The sequence below is a fragment of the Coregonus clupeaformis genome, chromosome 18 (assembly GCF_020615455.1).
Source record: "Coregonus clupeaformis isolate EN_2021a chromosome 18, ASM2061545v1, whole genome shotgun sequence".
Classification (NCBI taxonomy): Eukaryota; Metazoa; Chordata; class Actinopteri; order Salmoniformes; family Salmonidae; genus Coregonus; species Coregonus clupeaformis.
The window spans coordinates 56881484-56901423 of record NC_059209.1 but is presented as its reverse complement, the minus strand read 5'-3'; the positions used below and the strand labels follow the sequence as shown (position 1 = coordinate 56901423).

Below are 19940 nucleotides of genomic sequence, written 5' to 3'. Positions count from 1 at the left end.
TCTATCCTCTCTCTCGCCTCCCCCTGGGGGGCTGACAGACAGACAGCTGAAGGAAGGGATTTAAGAGGATACTCTGTAGCTGTAGTAGTGCTCAACACAAAGCTATTTGACCTCTGACCCAGCACTGGGCTGGGCTAACAAGATAGGTTGCCCCCTCCCTGTGCAGCTAGCAATGGCATGGTGACCCGGTGTGCCTTACCTTCTGCAGAAGGTCAATCTCCTGCTGCTTTGCATTGAGTACAGCCAAGGCTTGCTCATGCTCCAACTCTAGCTGCTGCCTCCGCTCTGCAGCCTCACGCATATGCTGTCCGCAGAGGGTGTGGGGGGAGGGGTGTGGGGGTGGGGGCGGAGGGTGGTGGGTGGTGGGAGGCATAGAAAGGGCTGCTGTTAGTAGAACTAAAAACCCATGACATCAGGACTACCACAAGTCTCCAGTCCTCTGTCCTCAACAAACTCCTGGCTTATACGTTACAAATATTGAGCTTGTTGACACTTTACAGGACCTCCAAGTCTTACACACTTTAGGCAGACGTTAGTATGTCAAAACACCAATGTGACCAATGTCAACAACCAATGTCAATTTACAGTTTGTATCAAATTATCTAACTTAGAGAGAGCAAGTTAAGGTGTACCTCCCAAATCTTGGATATGAACTTCCAAATCCATACTATAATGTATATTTGAATAGAGCTTAAGGACGAGAACTGGAGAAGCTTTGCTGTGCATGATCAACCAATCATCAATCAACCATTTAAAGTTTGCTGCCCCCTTGGGTAACACAATACCTGTTTTTGAAGTCTCATTACAGAAGAGCTGTCCTCGGCAATGTTGTGTTTGCATGATCAATACATGGTTTTTAGTTACATGAAAAGGGTTAGCAAACTCCAAGGCATGCTCACTTATCTGTGGTCATCCATTACAACAAAAGAAGCCAAACAAAACAAAGGCTTAATGCAAGGCCTTCCTCAACCGTTATGTCAAAGTGCCATCCAGTCATCTTATTGCTTTCATTTAAATGTGAAGAATCAGAGTTGTTGGGGGGAGAAAGCAAAGGACATTTTCATGTCGTCTGATATACATCTGGATCATTCCACCAATTCGTTGCCTTTTGAGATGTGTAACTTGGTGAAGAAAAAAGTTTGATTTCACTTAATTTTAACATTCTGTCACAAAGGGCACATGTTCAACTTAATAAAATACAAAAAAGACTATAGTAAGTGCCTATTAAGTGCCAAATAAAGTAACAGGGTTGATCGTAACAGGGTTGATGATTTCCTATTAAATCAGCCATAAATCCTCGTGACAGGGGAAATGGAAGCTTGTTGTGTACAACAGGGAGGGGCAATTGAAGTTTTGGAAAACATATGAAGTTGTTCAAACATTCTAGCCTATCTATCTATGGGTAACAGTGTTGACGTGTTATGCTTGACCCACTTAGTTTTCCACCACAAAACACCAGAAAATGGCCAAAAAGAGTAGAACCAGCTCACACGCTTTTACACTATGACTTGACTATTAGATGTCCAATGTTTCTGTTGAAAAAATATTTCAAATAGTAAAATAGTTTCACCGTATTAAAACGAGAGTTCAGTTCACGTAACAGCGTTGACTTTAAAATGAGGGATAGTTTATTTTCTATTTTTTATGAATCACTAAATCACATGAAACAAATAATAATCTTCAGAAATGAATTTGTCAAAGCAACAAAATAACTAGGGCTTTACAATAATGGTGAAAACTTGGAGACATTTTGGGGGAAAGTGGGTAAAAATCAAGTCACAGAGTGTGCACAGAGGGACATGTCAAAATGATGCATTTTGGCACTTTAGCAAGTCTTTATTCATATAAAAAATCTGATTTATTAAATTATCCATGTGGTCTATATTAAAGGGCACTTCCTTTAATATAACAGGCTTGTAAAAATCAATATTGCTGCACAAGTTCTACTTAAAATATTAAAGGGATGGAAAAGGCACTTATTTCATGGAACAACCCATCTATCCCCTAGGTTAATTCATTTCATCAAGCCTGTGTGTGACATTGTCATCATGAACAGTGATCTCTACCCCAGCTCTCTAACCCCCCTGGTCCCACATACCCACTGAACCCATAGACTCGCCTCGTCATGCACATCCACATTCCACAGTGCGCTGGACTGGTCCCAGCCAGGTGCCCATTCGTGTCATAGGAAAGCAGCCCAGAGAAATAAGGAGAGCTAGCATGGCCACTGGGGTGGAGAAAAGCATTCAAAATGGGGCTACAGTGGGCTGCTCCCCATACAGATGGGCACAGCAGTGATACCTGATCAATCTAGCAGGGGAGAGAGGGGATGGAGGGGAGGGAGGGGATGGGGCCAGGGTAAGAGGGGGGAGGACAGACTGATCCAAGTTTCCTAGTCTTTCACAGCTTCTGGTTAAGCTTCCTCCCACATCGGCACTGGAAGGCAACAGATAGGTCAGGGATATTAGAGAGAGAGAGAGAGAGGAGAGGAAGATAGAGTGGTGGGTAGTGATGAAAGGGTAAAGGCTGGCAGAGAATCAGGCTATGTAAAGGAACCTGAGCTTGGGCTAGGATTCTCATTATTCACAGGAGTACACAGACATACAGTAAACATACAGTAGACATAAGGTAAGGTTATCTACAGTATGTCTCCAGACTCACCTTTAGCACCTGCTCTAGGTTCTCCAGTTTGCCTTGGAGCTGGGTCTTCTCCCGTAGGGCTGAATCTCTCTCCTGAGTCACAGCACCGAGGGTCTCTTTGAGCTGCGCATACTCTGACTTCACCTGCACACACAGAACACAACACAGAGAACCACAGTGAGACAAACAGAACACACATGCACCTCTGCTTTAAGGGAGGAGATATCAGGGTACAGGCCGGAGTGCTTAATGGGCGGACAGGAGGGCTGGCTGGTTGACAGCTACAGTATAATAATGGGGGAGTAACAGAACAACATGTTCTCACTGTCATAGATGTGTACTGTAGCATTAAACTGGGTCTGGGATCAACTACTGTATCTATGCATTTGCTCAGTTGTTGTCAAACAAGGAAACAGAGTTGAATGAATCAACACACTGGGCAAAAACCGGTGTCCTGATAAGACATCAATAGCCAGCATCCCTCTGTTCACATCCTGCCCCTCCTGAACTCCCTTGACTCCCAGCAGCTACAGTGAGGGAAAAAGGTATTTGATCCCCTGCTGATTTTGTACGTTTGCCCACTGACAAAGACATGATCAGTCTATAATTTTAATGGTAGGTTTATTTGAACAGTGAGAGACAGAATAACAACAACAAAATCCAGAAAAACGAATGTCAAAAATGTTATAAATTGATTTGCATTTTAATGAGGGAAATAAGTATTTGACCCCTCTGCAAAACATTACTTAGTACTTGGTGGCAAAACCCTTGTTGGCAATCACAGAGGTCAGATGTTTCTTGTAGTTGGCCACCAGGTTTGCACACATCTCAGGAGGGTTTTTGTCCCACTCCTCTTTGCAGATCTTCTCCAAGTCATTAAGGTTTTGAGGCTGACATTTGGCAACTCGAACCTTCAGCTCCCTCCACAGATTTTCTATGGGATTAAGGTCTGGTGACTGGCTAGGCCACTCCAGGACCTTAATGTGCTACTTCTTGAGCCACTCCTTTGTTGCCTTGGCCGTGTGTTTCGGGTCATTGTCATGTTGGAATACCCATCCACGACCCATTTGCAATGCCCTGGCTGAGGGAAGGAGGTTCTCACCCAAGATTTGACGGTACATGGCCCCGTCCATCGTCCCTTTGATGCGGTGAAGTTGTCCTGTCCCCTTAGCAGAAAAACACCCCCAAAGCGTAATTTTTCCACCTCCATGTTTGACGGTGGGGATGGTGTTCTTGGAGTCATAGGCAGCATTCCTCCTCCTCCAAACACGGTGAGTTGAGTTGATGCCAAAGAGCTCGATTTTGGTCTCATCTGACCACAACACTTTCACCCAGTTCTCCTCTGAATCATTCAGATGTTAATTGGCAAACTTCAGACGGGCCTGTATATGTGCTTTCTTGAGCAGGGGGACCTTGTGGGCGCTGCAGGATTTCAGTCCTTTACGGCGTAGTGTGTTACCAATTGTTTTCTTGGTGACTATGGTCCCAGCTGCCTTGAGATTATTGACAAGATCCTCCCGTGTAGTTCTGGGATGATTCCTCACCGTTCTCATGATCATTGCAACTCCACGAGGTGAGATCTTGCATGGAGCCCCAGGCCGAGGGAGATTGACAGTTCTTTTGTGTTTCTTCCATTTGCGAATAATCGCACCAACTGTTGTCACCTTCTCACCAAGCTGCTTGGCGATGGTCTTGTAGCCCATTCCAGCCTTGTGTAGGTCTAAAATCTTGTCCCTGACATCTTTGGAGAGCTCTTTGGTCTTGGCCATGGTGGAGAGTTTGGAATCTGATTGATTGATTGCTTCTGTGGCAGGTGTCTTTTATACAGGTAACAAGCTGAGATTAGGAGCACTCCCTTTAAGATTGTGCTCCTAATCTCAGCTCGTTACCTGTATAAAAGACACCTGGGAGCCAGAACTCTTTCTGATTGAGAAGAGGTCAAATACTTATTTCCCTCATTAAAATGCAAATCAATTTATAACATTTTTGACATGCGTTTTTTTGGATTTTTTTGTTGTTATTCTGTCTCTCACTGTTCAAATAAACCTACCATTAAAATTATAGACTGATCATTTCGTTGTCAGTGGGCAAACGTACAATATCAGCAGGGGATCAAATACTTTTTTCCCTCACTATACCTGCCAATCAACTCCCCCAGGAAATAGCCTTTGTGTCGATGCAGAGGTCTTATGCTTCCTAGCGTGATCTGATGATTTCCCTTGTCTTGGTGTTATCAGTTGGGCAGGAAGGAAGGCCTGTGAGGTGTGAGGGGCCAACAGAAAGGTGATAATACAATCAGAGGCTCAGGGTTCTAGCCATGATCCAGATAAGGCTGGAGACACTAGCAGCTTCAACATCAGCACTGCGCTTAAAGGAAAAATCCACTAAAAAAATGAATTTTTTTCATTTTTTCATTAGTCCACTGTTGATACAGTCCCAAAATGTTTTGCATGTCAGCAGCCTTGTTTTCAAGATATAGGAAGTTTCACTTACATCATTGTGCCAGTAATCGAAAGGTCGCTGGTTCTAATCCCCGAGCCGACTAGGTGAAAAATCTGCCGATGTGCCCTTGAGCAAGGCACTTAACCCTAATTGCTCATGTAAGTCGCTCTGGATAAGAGCGTCTGCTAAATGACGTAAATGTAAATCATCATGATGATGTGGCAAGTGTCACTTTGCTTCTTTGAAGTCCAATATCTTGAAAACTTGACTGCTGACATGCAAAACATTTGTGGACTGTATTAATGGTGGACTAATTACAAAAATACAAAAATATAGTTTTGAGTGGATTTTTCCTTTAATGAAGATAAACACATTTATCTATACTGAACAAAAATATAAACACAACAAGCAACAATTTCAACGATTTTACTGAGTTACAGTTCATATAAGGAAATCAGTCAATTGAAAATAATTAATTAGGCCTTAATCTATGGATTTCACATGACTGGGCAGGGGCGCAGCCATGGGTGGGTCCACCAGCTTGGGAGCCAGGCCCACCCACTGGGGAGCCAGGCCCAGCCAATCAGAATGAGTTTTTCCCTACAAAAGGGTTTTATTACAGACAGAAATACTCCTCAGTTTCATCAGCTGTCCGGGTGGCTGGGCCTGCAGGTGAAGAAGCCGGATGTGGAGGTCCTGGGCTGGCGTGATTACACGTGGTCTGTGGTTGTGAGGCCGGTTGGATGTACTGCCAAATTCTCTAAAACGACGTTGGAGGTGGCTTATGGTAGAGAAATGAACATTAAATTCTCTGGCAACAGCTCTGGTGCACTATCCTGCAGTCAGCATGCCAATTGCATGCTCCCTCAAAACTGTGGCAAATCTGTGGCATTGGGTTGTGTCACAAAACTGTACATTTTAGAGTGGCCTTTTATTGTCCCCAGCACAAGGTGCACCTGTGTAATGATCATGCTGTTTAATCAGCTTCTTGATATGCCACACCTGTCAGGTGGATGGATTATCTTGGCAAAGGAGAAATGCTCACTAACAGAGATGTAAACAAATTTTGAGAGCAATAAGCTTTTCGTGCGTATGGAACATTTCTGGGATATTAGATTTCAGCTCATGAAACATGTTGCGTTTATATTTTTGTTCAGTATACAGTGAGGGAAAAAAGTATTTGATTCCCTGCTGATTTTGTACGTTTGCCCACTGACAAAGAAATGATCAGTCTATAATTTTAATGGTAGGTTTATTTGAACAGTGAGAGACAGAATAACAACAAAAAAATCCAGAAAAACGAATGTCAAAAATGTTATAAATTGATTTGCATTTTAATGAGGGAAATAAGTATTTGACCCCTCTGCAAAACATGACTTAGTACTTGGTGGCAAAACCCTTGTTGGCAATCACAGAGGTCAGACGTTTCTTGTAGTTGGCCACCAGGTTTGCACACATCTCAGGAGGGATTTTGTCCCACTCCACTTTGCTGATCTTCTCCAAGTCATTAAGTTTCCGAGGCTGACGTTTGGCAACTCGAACCTTCAGCTCCCTCCACAGATTTTCTATGGGATTAAGGTCTGGTGACTGGCTAGGCCACTCCAGGACCTTAATGTGCTACTTCTTGAGCCACTCCTTTGTTGCCTTGGCCGTGTGTTTTGGGTCATTGTCATGCTGGAATACCCATCCACGACCCATTTTCAATGCCCTGGCTGAGGGAAGGAGGTTCTCACCCAAGATTTGACGGTACATGGCCCCGTCCATCGTCTCTTTGATGCTGTGAAGTTGTCCTGTCCCCTTAGCAGAAAAACACCCCCAAAGCATAATGTTTCCACCTCCATGTTTGACGTGGGGATGGTGTTCTTGGGGTCATAGGCAGCATTCCTCCTCCTTCAAACACGGCAAGTTGAGTTGATGCCAAAGAGCTCAATTTTGGTCTCATCTGACCACAACACTTTCACCCAGTTCTCCTCTGAATCATTCAGATGTTCATTGGCAAACTTCAGATGGGCCTGTATATGTGCTTTCTTGAGCAGGGGAACCTTGCGGGCGCTGCAGGATTTCAGTCCTTCACGGCGTAGTGTGTTACCAATTGATTTCTTGGTGACTATGGTCCAAGCTGCCTTGAGATCATTGACAAGATCCTCCCGTGTAGTTCTGGGCTGATTCCTCACTGTTCTCATGATCATTGCAACTCCACGAGGTGAGATCTTGCATGGAGCCCCAGGCAGAGGGAGATTGACAGTTCTTTTGTGTTTCTTCCATTTTGTGAATAATCGCACCAACTGTTGTCACCTTCTCACCAAGCTGCTTGGCGATGGTCTTGTAGCCCATTCCAGCCTTGTGTAGGTCTATAATCTTGTCCCTGACATCCTTGAAGAGCTCTTTGGTCTTGGCCATGGTGGAGTGTTTGGAATCTGATTGATTGATTGCTTCTGTGGACATGTGTCTTTTATACAGGTAACAAACTGAGATTAGGAGCACCCCATTTAAGATTGTGCTCCTAATCTCAGCTCGTTACCTGTATAAAAGACACCTGGGAGCCAGAAATCTTTCTGATTGAGAGGGGGTCAAATACTTATTTCCCTCATTAAAATGCAAATCAATTTATAACATTTTTGACATGCGTTTTTCTGGATTTTTTTGTTGTTATTCTGTCTCTCACTGTTCAAATAAACCTATAAAAAAAAAATTATAGACTGATCATTTCTTTGTCAGTGGGCAAACGTACAAAATCAGCAGGGGATCAAATACTTTTTTCCCTCACTGTATATAAGAAGAGAGAGGGGGAGGGCAGAGTGAAAATGGAGTGAACCCCAAAGACAGTGTGTGCAGATAAGGGAAGGGTTTAATTATGTAGTCATAAACCACAGCAGCTTAGTGTGGCTCTCTCTCCTACACTACCTACCTGTTCATATTGGACTGTGTTCTGGCTATTGTTGAACAAGTGGCGACTCAAGTGCTTCTTCTCCTGGAGAACATCTTGAAGCTCATTCTCCTGGAGAGAGAGGGACGACATAGAACAGATAGTGAAAAGCGTTTAGACCTCAGAGGAGAGGAGTTCCTGAGTAAGGTAATGCTGCAACTGCACTCAATAGAGCAGACATGTTGCAGCCATAGGTGCTGCATTATTCATCCACTTGTGGGTTGCTCATCTGTAATAGAAAGCATGACTAAAGTAACAAGATGCCTGCATCAAAAAACATCATTTATATATGACAGCTTACATAAAAACACAAAAAAAACGGATCTTACTGCAATGCATTAGATGTAGTTGGTGGGAAGAGTAATGCTTCCAGTTACACCGAATGCAAATAAGATTAGCATTTTTATACCCCCTCAACACACCCATGGCATCCTCCTCCGCCCTTCTTCCCAACAAGTGTGTCAGGGGGAGATAAAAAAAATATCCCTTCATTGCAGAGGAGGGAAACTTAATTACATTCAAATCAACAGCCATGAGGCGTGCCGCAGATGCAATTTGGAGTGTCAACTGCAGAGCTTCCCTCTGCTACAGCAGCAGGCAAAACAAAGGCAGTGTAGTTCTACAAGGATCTAAGAAGCCTTCGCCGCTCATGCATGATAGATTTACTGTAAGTACAGTGTGTCTTTTATTGGCTAACTGACAGTGCACTGTGTTGCCCTGGTATTTTCTGATGTTTTACTTATGAAGGTCAGACAATTTGGTATAGAGGACAAGTGTGAAGACACACACATACCAGCATGGAGGCACAAACGCACACAGACACACACACACGCAGCCACACAGCCTAACAGAGAGATCTCACACCTAGAACATGTCATAACATATCAGACAGCAGAAATGGTTCTCTCAATGCAGAGGGGGCACACATCAAAGAGACATGTGAAACAGTCTCAAAAACACAGCTCTGCTCTGCGAGAGGGCTGGCTGTACTTCCATTAATTTAAATTCCCTCTCATCAAAAACCCATTGGAGCTTCAAACTGCATCAATTCACTCGAGTCAATTCTAATCCCCCCTGTATAAGCACATGATTGCATTGGCATTTCAATTCATGTAAATCGATCCCTTCAACTCAGAGCTGATGTAGTTTGGCTTTCTAAAGGACATAGGTCCAGGTGTCCATGTTTATGAAGTGAGACCAACAGAGACCAACTAAAAAACAAAACAGAGATGCTGCTACATCATCATCAGACTGCTGAGGGGGGTCATCATAACAATAAGAGATACTGTATGCTCTGAATGCACAACATGCACTAACTTCATCTCTGCCAAGCTGAGGCTAGCAAACCCAGAGAGAGAAAGGCGGAGTGGGATGTTCTAGCTGCTCCCCATACTCGGACAATTCATTTCACTGAATGATTTGTAAATGTGTGTAGATTGTTTGAAAAATACTGTAGTGAACATGCAAACCAGACAATAGCTGGAATACCCTGTCGTCTCACAATGCTTCGATGTAATTTGCAGACAACATTTGAGATGGGAATGCCGACCAGTTGTCAATCTTCCATAATCTTTGGCTTGACTAATAACTGTATAAAACTACAAGGACAGATATAAATGATGAAGACAATGAGGGAATATCTGTGCCACATGTTAGTACAGGGATTTCTTGGAACTGGGGTCCACTGAGGTACTGCAGGGGGTCTGCACATTTTGTAAAATGTTTTGGGACAAATTATTTTGGGGATTATTTGTGTGAAAAATTATACATTTTATGAATATCGCTAGGTGCATCAGAATACCACTGTAGATACCATTATTATGTCTCTGTGTCCAGTATGAAGTAAGTTCGAGGTAGTTTCACAAGCCAATGCTAACTATGCTAGCTGTTCCTGTTCATCTGACTTTAGGGAAGTAGATAAATGGCTTCATTGCCAAAATCTCAAACTATTACCTTAATATGGAAGAAAGTACAGTCATTGGAGTGAAAATTCTTAGGCGGGCCTGTCATGCCAAATGTCACAATGGGATTCAATTAGCGTCAGTCATTAGGGCCATTGCTAGAACTTGCCAAATTCTGCAGTCATCTCCTGATGTGGTCCTCTGTAGCTCAGCTGGTAGAGCACGGCGCTTGTAACGCCAAGGTAGTGGGTTCGATCCCCGGGACCACCCATACACAAAAATGTATGCACGCATGACTGTAAGTTGCTTTGGATAAAAGCGTCTGCTAAATGGCATATTATATAAATGAGTGAGTGAATGCATGTGTTTATATACATTTTGCATATACTTAAATGCAGACTCAGTGATATGACATGACCACAAACTGTAGTGTGAGATATTGCAAAGTGAGGGAAAAGCAAATGGCTGCACTTGTCAGCACCCATACAGATAATGGTAAGCATCTGCGCATGTGCACAGGAGTTTTTCCTCATTCTCCTGCAGCATGAAATGTGTGTGTCAACAGTCCCCATACATGCGGAGACCGGCTCAATCGGTGCCTCCAGTGATGCTATCTCTTTCATTGTTACCCAATGCTTTGGTTTACCTCCACTGTACTCATATCCTTCCATATCCTTGTCTGTACATAATGCCCTGAATCTATTCTACAATGCCCGGAAATCTGCCCCTTTTATTCTCTGTACCCAACGCACTAGAAGACCAGTTCTTAAAGCCTTTAGCCGTATCCTTATTCTAGTCCTCCTCTGTTCCTCTGGTGATGTAGAGGTTAACCCAGGCCCTGCAGCCCCCAGTATCACTCCTACTCCCCAGGCGCTATCATTTGTTGACTTCTGTAACCGTAAAAGCCTTGGCTTTTTGCATGTTAACATCAGAAGCCTCCTTCCTAAGTTTGAGTTATTCACTGCGTTAGCACACTCCGCCAACCCTGATGTTCTAGCAGTGTCTGAATCCTGGCTTAGGAAGGCCACCAAAAATTCAGAAATGTCCATCCCCAACTACAACATTTTCCATCTAGATAGAACTGCCAAAGGGGTGGAGTTGCAATATACTGTAGAGATAGCCTGCAGAGGTCTATCATATAATATGACATTTTGCAGACGCTTTTATCCAAAGCGACTTACAGTCATGCGTGCATACATTTTGGTGTATGGGTGGTCCCGGGGATCGAACCCACTACCTTGGCGTTACAAGCGCTGTGCTCTACCAGCTGAGCTACAGAGGACACACATCATACTATCCAGGTCTGTGCCCAAACAGTTTGAGCTCCTACTTCTAAAAATCCACCTTTCCAGAAATAAGTCTCTCACTGTTGCCGCTTGCTACAGACCCTCCTCAGCCCCCAGCTGTGCCCTGGACACCATATGTGAATTGATTGCCCCCCATCTATCCTCAGAGTTCGTACTGCTTGGTGACTGGGATATGCTTAACACCCCGGCCATCCTACAATCCAAAGTAGATGCCCTCAATCTCACACAAATTATCAAGGAACCTACCAGGTACAACCCTAAATCCGTAAACATAGGCACCCTCATAGATATCATCCTGACTAACCTACCCTCTAAATACACCTCCGCTGTCTTCAATCAGGATCTCAGCGATCACTGCCTTATTGCCTGCGTCCGTAACGGGTCCGCGGTCAAACGACCACCCCTCATCATTGTCAAACTCTCCCTAAAACACTTTAGCGAGCAGGCCTTCCTAATTGAACTGGCCCAGGTATCCTGGATGGATATCGATCTCATTCCGTCAGTAGAGGATGCCTGGTTGTTCTTTAAAAGTGCTTTCCTCTCAATCTTAAATAAGCATGCCCCATTCAAAAAATGCAGAACTAAGAACAGATATAGCCCCTGGTTCTCCTCAGACTTGACTGCCCTTGACCAGCACAAAAACATCCTGTGGCGTACTGCATTAGCATCGAATAGCCCCCGCGATATGCAACTTTTCAGGGAAGTTAGGAACCAATATACACAAGCAGTTAGGAAAGCAAAGGCTAGCTTTTTCAAACAGAAATTTGCATCCTGTAGCACTAACTCCAAAAAGTTTTGGGACACTGTAAATTCCATGGAGAATAAGAGCACCTCCTCCCAGCTGCCCACTGCACTGAGGCTAGGAAACACTATCACCACCGATAAATCTACAATAATCGAGAATTTCAACAAGCATTTTGCTACGGCTGGCCATGCTTTCCACCTGGCTACCACTACCCCGGCCACCAGCTCTGCACCCTCCGCTGCAACTTGCCCATGCCCCCCCGCTTCTCCTTCACACAAATTCAGACAGCTGATGTTCTGAAAGAGCTTCAAAATCTGGACCCCTACAAATCATCTGGGCTAGACAATCTGGAACATTTCTTTCTAAAATTAGTAGCCGAAATTGTCGCAACCCCTATTACTAGCCTGTTCCAACTCTCTTTCGTAACGTCTGAGATCACCAGAGATTGGAAAGCTGCCGCGGTCATCCCCCTCTTCAAAGGGGGTGACACTCTAGACTGTTACAGACCTATATCCATCCTGCCCTGCCTTTCGAAAGTTTTTGAAAGCCAAGTTAACAAACAGATCACCGACCATTTCGAATCCCACCGTACCTTCTCCGCTATGCAAGTTTCCGAGCTGGTCATGGGTGCACCTCAGCCACGCTCAAGGTCCTAAACGATATTATAACCACGATCGATAATAGACAGTACTGTGCAGCCGTCTTCATCGACCTGGCCAAGGCTTTCGACTCTGTCAACCACCGCATTCTTATTGGCACACTAAATAGCCTTGGTTTCTGAAATGACTTCCTTGCCTGGTTCATAACTACTTCTCAGATAGAGTTCAATGTGTCAAATCGGAGGGCCTGTTGTCTGGACCTATGGCAGTCTCTATGGGGGTGCCACATGGTTCAATTCTCGGGCTGACTCTTTTCTCTGTGTATATCAATGATGTCGCTCTTGCTGTTGGTGACTCTCAGATCCACCTCTACGCAGACGACACCATTTTGTATACATCTGGCCCTTCATTGGACACTGTGTTAACAAACCTCCAAACTAGCGTCAATGCCATACAACACTCCTTCCGTAGCCTCCAACTGCTCTTAAACACTAGTAAAACTAAATGCATGCTCTTCAATCGAACGCTGCTGGCACCCGCCCACCCGACTAGAATCACTACTCTCGGCGGGTCTGACCTAGAGTATGTGGACAACTACAAATACCTAGGTGTCTGGTTAGACTGTAAACTATCCTTCCAGACTCACATTAAGCATCTCCAATCCAAAGTTAAATCTAGAATCGGCTTCCTATTTCGCAACAAATCCTCCTTCACTCATGCTGCCAAACATGCCCTCGTTAAACTGACTATCCTACCGATCCTTGACTTCGGCTATGTCATTTACAAAATAGCCTCCACCACTCTACTCAGCAAATTGGATGTAGTCTATCACAGTGCCATCCGTTTTGTCACCAAAGACCCATATACTACCCACCACTGTGACCTGTACGCGCTCGTTGGCTGGTCCTCACTACATATTTGTCGCCAAGCCCACTGGCTCCAGGTCATCTATAAATCACTGCTAGGCAAATCCCTGCCTTATCTTAGCTCATTGGTCACAATAGCAACACCCACCCGTAGTGTGCGCTCCAGCAGGTATATCTCACTGGTCATCCCCAAAGCCAACACCTCCTTTGGCTGCCATTCCTTCCAGTTCTCTGCTGCCAATGACTGGAACGAACAGCAAAAATCTCTGAAGCTGGAGACTCTTTTATCTCCCTCACTAACTTTAAGCATCAGTTGTCAGAGCACCTTACCGATCACTGCACCTGTACACAGCCCATCTGAAATTAGCCCACCCAACTACCTCATCCCCATATTGTTATTTATTTTGCTCATTTGCACCCCAGTATCTCTATTTGCACATCATCTCTTGCACATCTATCATTCCAGTGTTAATACTAAATTGTAATTATTTTGCACTATGGCCTATTTATTGCCTTACCTCCATAACTTGCTACATTTGCACACACTGTATACAGTGAGGGAAAAAAGTATTTGATCCCCTGCTGATTTTGTACGTTTGCTCACTGACAAAGAAATGATCAGTCTATAATTTTAATGGTAGGTTTATTTGAACAGTGAGAGACAGAATAACAACAAAAAAATCCAGAAAAACGCATGTCAAAAATGTTATAAATTGATTTGCATTTTAATGAGGGAAATAAGTATTTGATCCCCTCTCAATCAGAAAGATTTCTGACTTAGTACTTGGTGGCAAAACCCTTGTTAGCAATCACAGAGGTCAGACGTTTCTTGTAGTTGGCCACCAGGTTTGCACACATCTCAGGAGGGATTTTGTCCCACTCCTCTTTGCAGATCTTCTCCAAGTCATTAAGGTTTCGAGCCTGACGTTTGGCAACTCGAACCTTCAGCTCCCTCCACAGATTTTCTATGGGATTAAGGTCTGGAGACTGGCTAGGCCACTCCAGGACCTTAATGTGCTTTTCTTGAGCCACTCATTTGTTGCCTTGGCCGTGTGTTTTGGGTCATTGTCATGCTGGAATACCCATCCACGACCCATTTTCAATGCCCTGGCTGAGGGAAGGAGGTTCTCACCCAAGATTTGAGGGTACATGGCCCCATCCATCGTCCCTTTGATGCGGTGAAGTTGTCCTGTTCCCTTAGCAGAAAAACACCTCCAAAGCATAATGTTTACACCTCCATGTTTGATGGTGGGGATGGTGTTCTTGGGGTCATAGGCAGCATTCCTCCTCCTCCAAACACGGTGAGTTGAGTTGATGCCAAAGAGCTCGATTTTGGTCTCATCTGACCACAACACTTTCACCCAGTTCTCCTCTGAATCATTCAGATGTTCATTGGCAAACTTCAGACGGGCCTGTATATGTGCTTTCTTGAGCAGGGGGACCTTGCGGGCGCTGCAGGATTTCAGTCCTTCACGGCGTAATGTGTTACCAATTGTTTTCTTGGTGACTATGGTCCCAGCTGCCTTGAGATCATTGACAAGATCCTTCCGTGTAGTTCTGGGCTGATTCCTCACCGTTCTCATGATCATTGCAACTCCACGAGGTGAGATCTTGCATGGAGCCCCAGGCTGAGGGAGATTGACAGTTATTTTGTGTTTCTTCCATTTGCGAATAATCGCACCAACTGTTGTCACCTTCTCACCAAGCTGCTTGGCGATGGTCTTGTATCCCATTCCAGCCTTGTGTAGGTCTACAATCTTGTCCCTGACATCCTTGAAGAGCTCTTTGGTCTTGGCCATGGTGGAGAGTTTGGAATCTGATTGATTGATTGCTTCTGCGGACAGGTGTCTTTTATACAGGTAACAAGCTGAGATTAGGAGCACTCCCTTTAAGAGTGTGTTCCTAATCTCAGCTCGTTACCTGTATAAAAGACACCTGGGAGCCAGAAATCTTTCTGATTGAGAGGGGGTCAAATACTTATTTCCCTAATTAAAATGCAAATCAATTTATAACATTTTTGACATGCGTTTTTCTGGATTTTTTTGTTGTTATTCTGTCTCTCACTGTTCAAATAAACCTACCATTAAAATTATAGACTGATAATTTCTTTGTCAGTGGGCAAACGTACAAAATCAGCAGGGGATCAAATACTTTTTTCCCTCACTGTATATATATTTTCTGTTGAAATTTTTGACTTTATGTTTTGTTTACCCCATATGTAACTCTGTGTTGTTGTTTTTTATCGCACTGCTTTGCTTTATCTTGGCCAGGTCGCAGTTGTAAATGAGAACTTGTTCTCAACTGGCTTACCTTGTTAAATAAAGGTGAAATAAAATAAAATAAATTTAAATGTAGCTCTTTTTTATTTGTCTTACTCGCATCCTCGCTCTTCGCCTCCTCAGAATGCATTGGAGGAGAATGTTTGAGGCGAGGAACCTCAGATATTCTCCTCCAATCCGTTTTGGAAAAGGAGGCGAAGAGAGAGGACGTGAGGAATCGAAGAAACACAAATTGAGAAAGAACCTATCCCTGAATCCCAAATCAACCCCTAACCCTTACACCCTATGCACTTGTGTAGACCTGAGCGGGTTGGATAGGTGTAAGCAATATGGGGACAATTCTACCTAGCCTATCAGAGGGCAAGATGAAGCTACTGTAGCCCAGCGTATGTGAGTGTACTTACTACTGCCTCCAGTGACTGGGATGTTCTACATGTTGGAGAGCCATGTTGGTTCTACATAACATATTTCTATCTGAACATTCCAAAACGTTGTGTCCTGCTGAACGTGCCCCTGATCTACCTGTAACCTGTGTGTTTTCTTTCTGCATCCTTCTACACCTCTGTCCCCTCCACCATTACTCTGCTCCTGTTCTCCTGGGGCTAGGGGTACTGCCATGCTCCGAGAAGCCTACCATATCCCTTTCCCAGACCTGGATCCACCGGATGTCCTCCATGACCAACCGCCCTCCAAGATCCCACTTTCATTACATTATCTACAGCTACTGTTAATGTCATGTTGTTTAATCTAATCTACTAACAAACTGTGTTTGCCATATCATCCTGGGCACAGTGCGATAGACAGATGCAAACACTCCAAGAGCGAAGAGAGCAGCTGTGCCTGGACTTTGCAGTCTCCCTCTTCAAGTCCTCCTTCCGAGACTGGCTGCTTGTCGAAGGAAAGTGACAGGCAGAGCCACCCGTAGCACCCACCTCCTCTCTATCTCACATGCCAGAAAAAAAAAAATATATCACCCATACCCTACTTCTGTCAAGACTCTTTGAGGATCCCCTTCTCTCATATTATGTAGCCTCCCGAGTGGCGCAGTGGTCTAAGGCACTGCATCGCAGTGCTAGCTGTGCCACTAGAGATCCTGGTTCGAATCCAGGCTCTGCTGTAGCCGGCCGCAACCGGGAGACCAATGTGGCGGCGCACAATTCGTCCAGGGTAGGGGAGGGAATGGCAGGGAGGTAGCTCAGTTGGTAGAGCATGGTGTTTGCAACGCCAGGGTTGTGGGTTCGATTCCCACGGGGGGCCAGTATGAAAATAAAAAAGAATAATGTATGCACTAACTGTAAGTCGCTCTGGATAAGAGTGTCTGCTAAATGACGTAAATGTACTTTACTTGTCATTCATACTTATATTTTCGCAAATAATTTGTCTTTTATTGTTGATGTTAGCCTATACCCATGTATTTCAGTCTATAACTGCCATGTGGGTATATTCAATCAAATAAACAAGTTCATGACACAACTGTTCCACAAAAAGAGCAACGTTTAAATATTGCCTGGTTGGTTCACAGGGTGTTCATTGAATGAACTATATTCATTATATTAACCACACGTGTACTACACCCTGTAGTACTGAGCTATGCTTATGCCATGTGGTGGAGGAAGGGAGATCATAATAGGACTAATAGCATACTTTAGTGTAAGACAAGACAAGGGGAGGGAAGCTCTAAATAAAAACATGCCAGCCAGCTGAGCCAATGTATGTATTGAATTGATTTGCACATGAATGAAGTGATAATAGCTGCATAGGAGCTCACTTTGCGATCTGAAATGTAAGTTAATGTTCAGTTTACACGTTTTCTTTGCTATTTCGAAGCATAGAAACGTTTATGACATGGATTTTTATGTGCTTGAAATGTTAACATAGTCAAAAGTAGATTTAAGTAATGTATTCATCTTATCAGCTTAACAAAACTTGTTTTAGCAGCGAAACATAGCGGGATGAAAACGACGGATCAGAGGGTACCCTGGATTACAACAAATGGCTGCCTCAGATGACAGGCCATGTCAGTGGCAGATCTATCTGATCCAGTCACAACCTGAACCTTCCCCCTACTCAGACTGACAGATACTACAACCGCCCTATGCCTTACTTTGTGAGACTGCTTAATGATGCTTAACTGTAATATTGTATACTACATCTCATATTTGTTTTGCTAGACAGTCAGGAGAATCGAAAAATTCCCAAAACTTGGCATTCAGGGCACATGCCCATTCATTTTGTAGAATCTTTGAGCAGAGGAACACAGCATTAGCATGCCAAAATTCATAAATTGCTGGAAATTACCTTTAAAACTGTAACATTTTCTCTCAGTTCAATGAAAAATAGGTAGAATTGCAGAAAATGTGCTTTACAACAGCAACATTTTCTCTACGCCGCCAAGATACCTTTACCTTTCTAGCTAATGGACTATGTTAGAGTTTCCTCTTCCAATGAACTGTCAAAATAATGAAACTTCCTACCAAATCTATAATTTTTGTTAAATGTTGATTACTTCTACAGTAAATGTTATTATTATTCAGCTGACAAGACGTGATTATTTAAAAAAAATTCTAACATATGATGGGGGTCCCTGGGTCGCCGGTTTGCCTGGGCAGGGCTCCCTGGGCAAGAAAAGGTTGAAAACCCCTGCTCTGCAACATGAAAGTCTGAGGAAAAATAAATAGAGTATTTGATGCTTTGCCAATGGGGAGGTCATTCAAATGTATTGTATTAATTCTTCAGGGTGGATCCAGGGAAGCCTTGTGAATAATGTATTTGGACTGTGGCCAGAGGGTAATTAGGCACATGTGCAGAATACCTGAATCTGCTCTCCTGTTAAAAGACTATCAGAGAGGAGCCAGCCAGCCGGTCATGTGTTTGACCAGACAGAGACAGTGTCTGGGTCCTGGGTATAGCTGGGCTGGGGCTTGGTATGGGTCAGGGGCTGGACACTGTGCTGGGTGGCTAATTAGACCAGGGCTGAGGAATGGATTCTCTGCCTCTCTCCGTCTCTCCACCAAGTAGCCAAGCAGGCACCACTGACCTTTCTAAGAGGGACACTGTGTTCTCCTCCTGTGTTCTCATTCAGATGACTGTTCACTCTTTAGCACCTCCCTTATATAGAACACTTCATGCATCCGCTGGAAAAATTTAAACTGATATTGTGCAATTCCAATATCGGAATAGAACAAGGCAATACAACAGAGCATCTGTGAATGTCTTGAAATGTGATTGCAATGGTTGTACAGTGCATTCGGAAAGTATTCAGCCCCCTTGACTTTTTACACATTTTGTTTCATTACAGCGTTATTCTAGAATGGATTAAATAAATAAAAATCCTCATCAATCTACACACAATACCCCATAATGACAAAATGAAAAAAGGTTTTTAGAATTTTTTGCAAATGTATTAAAAATAAAAAACAGAAATACCTTATTTACATAAGTATTCAGACCCTTTGCTATGAGACTCGAAATTGAGCTCAGGTGCATCCTGTTTCCATTGATCATCCTTGAGATGTTTCTACAACTTGATTGGAGTCCACTTGTGGTACATTCAATTGATTGGACATGATTTGGAAAAGCACACTATATAAGGTCCCACAGTTGACAGTGCATATCAGAGCAAAAACAAAACCATGAGGTCGAAGGAATTGTCCGTAGAGCTCAGAGACAGGATTGTGTCGAGGCACAGATCTGGGGAAGGGTACCAGTGGCCTCCATCATTCTTAAATGGAAGAAGTTTGGAACCACCAAGACTCTTCCTAGAGCTGCCCGCCCGGCCAAACTGAGCAATCGGGGGAGAAGGGCCTTGGTCAGGGAAGTGACCAAGAACCTGATGGTCACTCTGACAGAGCTCCAGAGTTCCTCTGTGGGGGAGAACCTTCCAGAAGGACAACAATCTCTGCAGCACTCCACCAATCAGGCCTTTATGGTGGAGTGGCCAGTCGGAAGCCACTACTCAGTAAAAGGGCATGACAGCCCGCTTGGAGTTTGCCAAAAGGCACCTAAAGACTCTCAGACTTTGAGAAACAAGATTCTCTGGTCTGATGAAACCAAGATTGAACTCTTTGGCCTGAATGCCAAGCGTCATGTCTGGAGGAAACCTAGCACCATCCTTAAGGTGAAGCATGGTGGTGGCAGCATCATGCTATGGGGAAGTTTTCCAGCGGCAGGGACTGGGAGACTAGTCAGGATTGAGGGAAAGATGAACGGAGCAAAGTACAGAGAGATCCTTGATG

General features: G+C 44.0%; 1 protein-coding gene across 1 annotated transcript in view; it reads right to left on the bottom strand.

Annotated features, from left to right (window-relative positions):
* The window catches only part of LOC121551002 (RIMS-binding protein 2-like), a 46131-nt gene extending 43400 nt beyond the window's left edge, over nt 1-2731 (bottom strand). Inside the window, exons 1-2 of the mRNA XM_041863497.2 lie at nt 2662-2731; nt 200-304 (exon numbers count right to left, since the gene is read on the bottom strand). Coding sequence (XP_041719431.2) covers nt 200-301 — 102 coding nt within the window. The 5' untranslated portion in view covers nt 302-304; nt 2662-2731. The remainder of the gene's footprint in view (nt 1-199; nt 305-2661) is intronic.
* Between the last annotated feature and the right edge of the window lie 17209 nt (nt 2732-19940).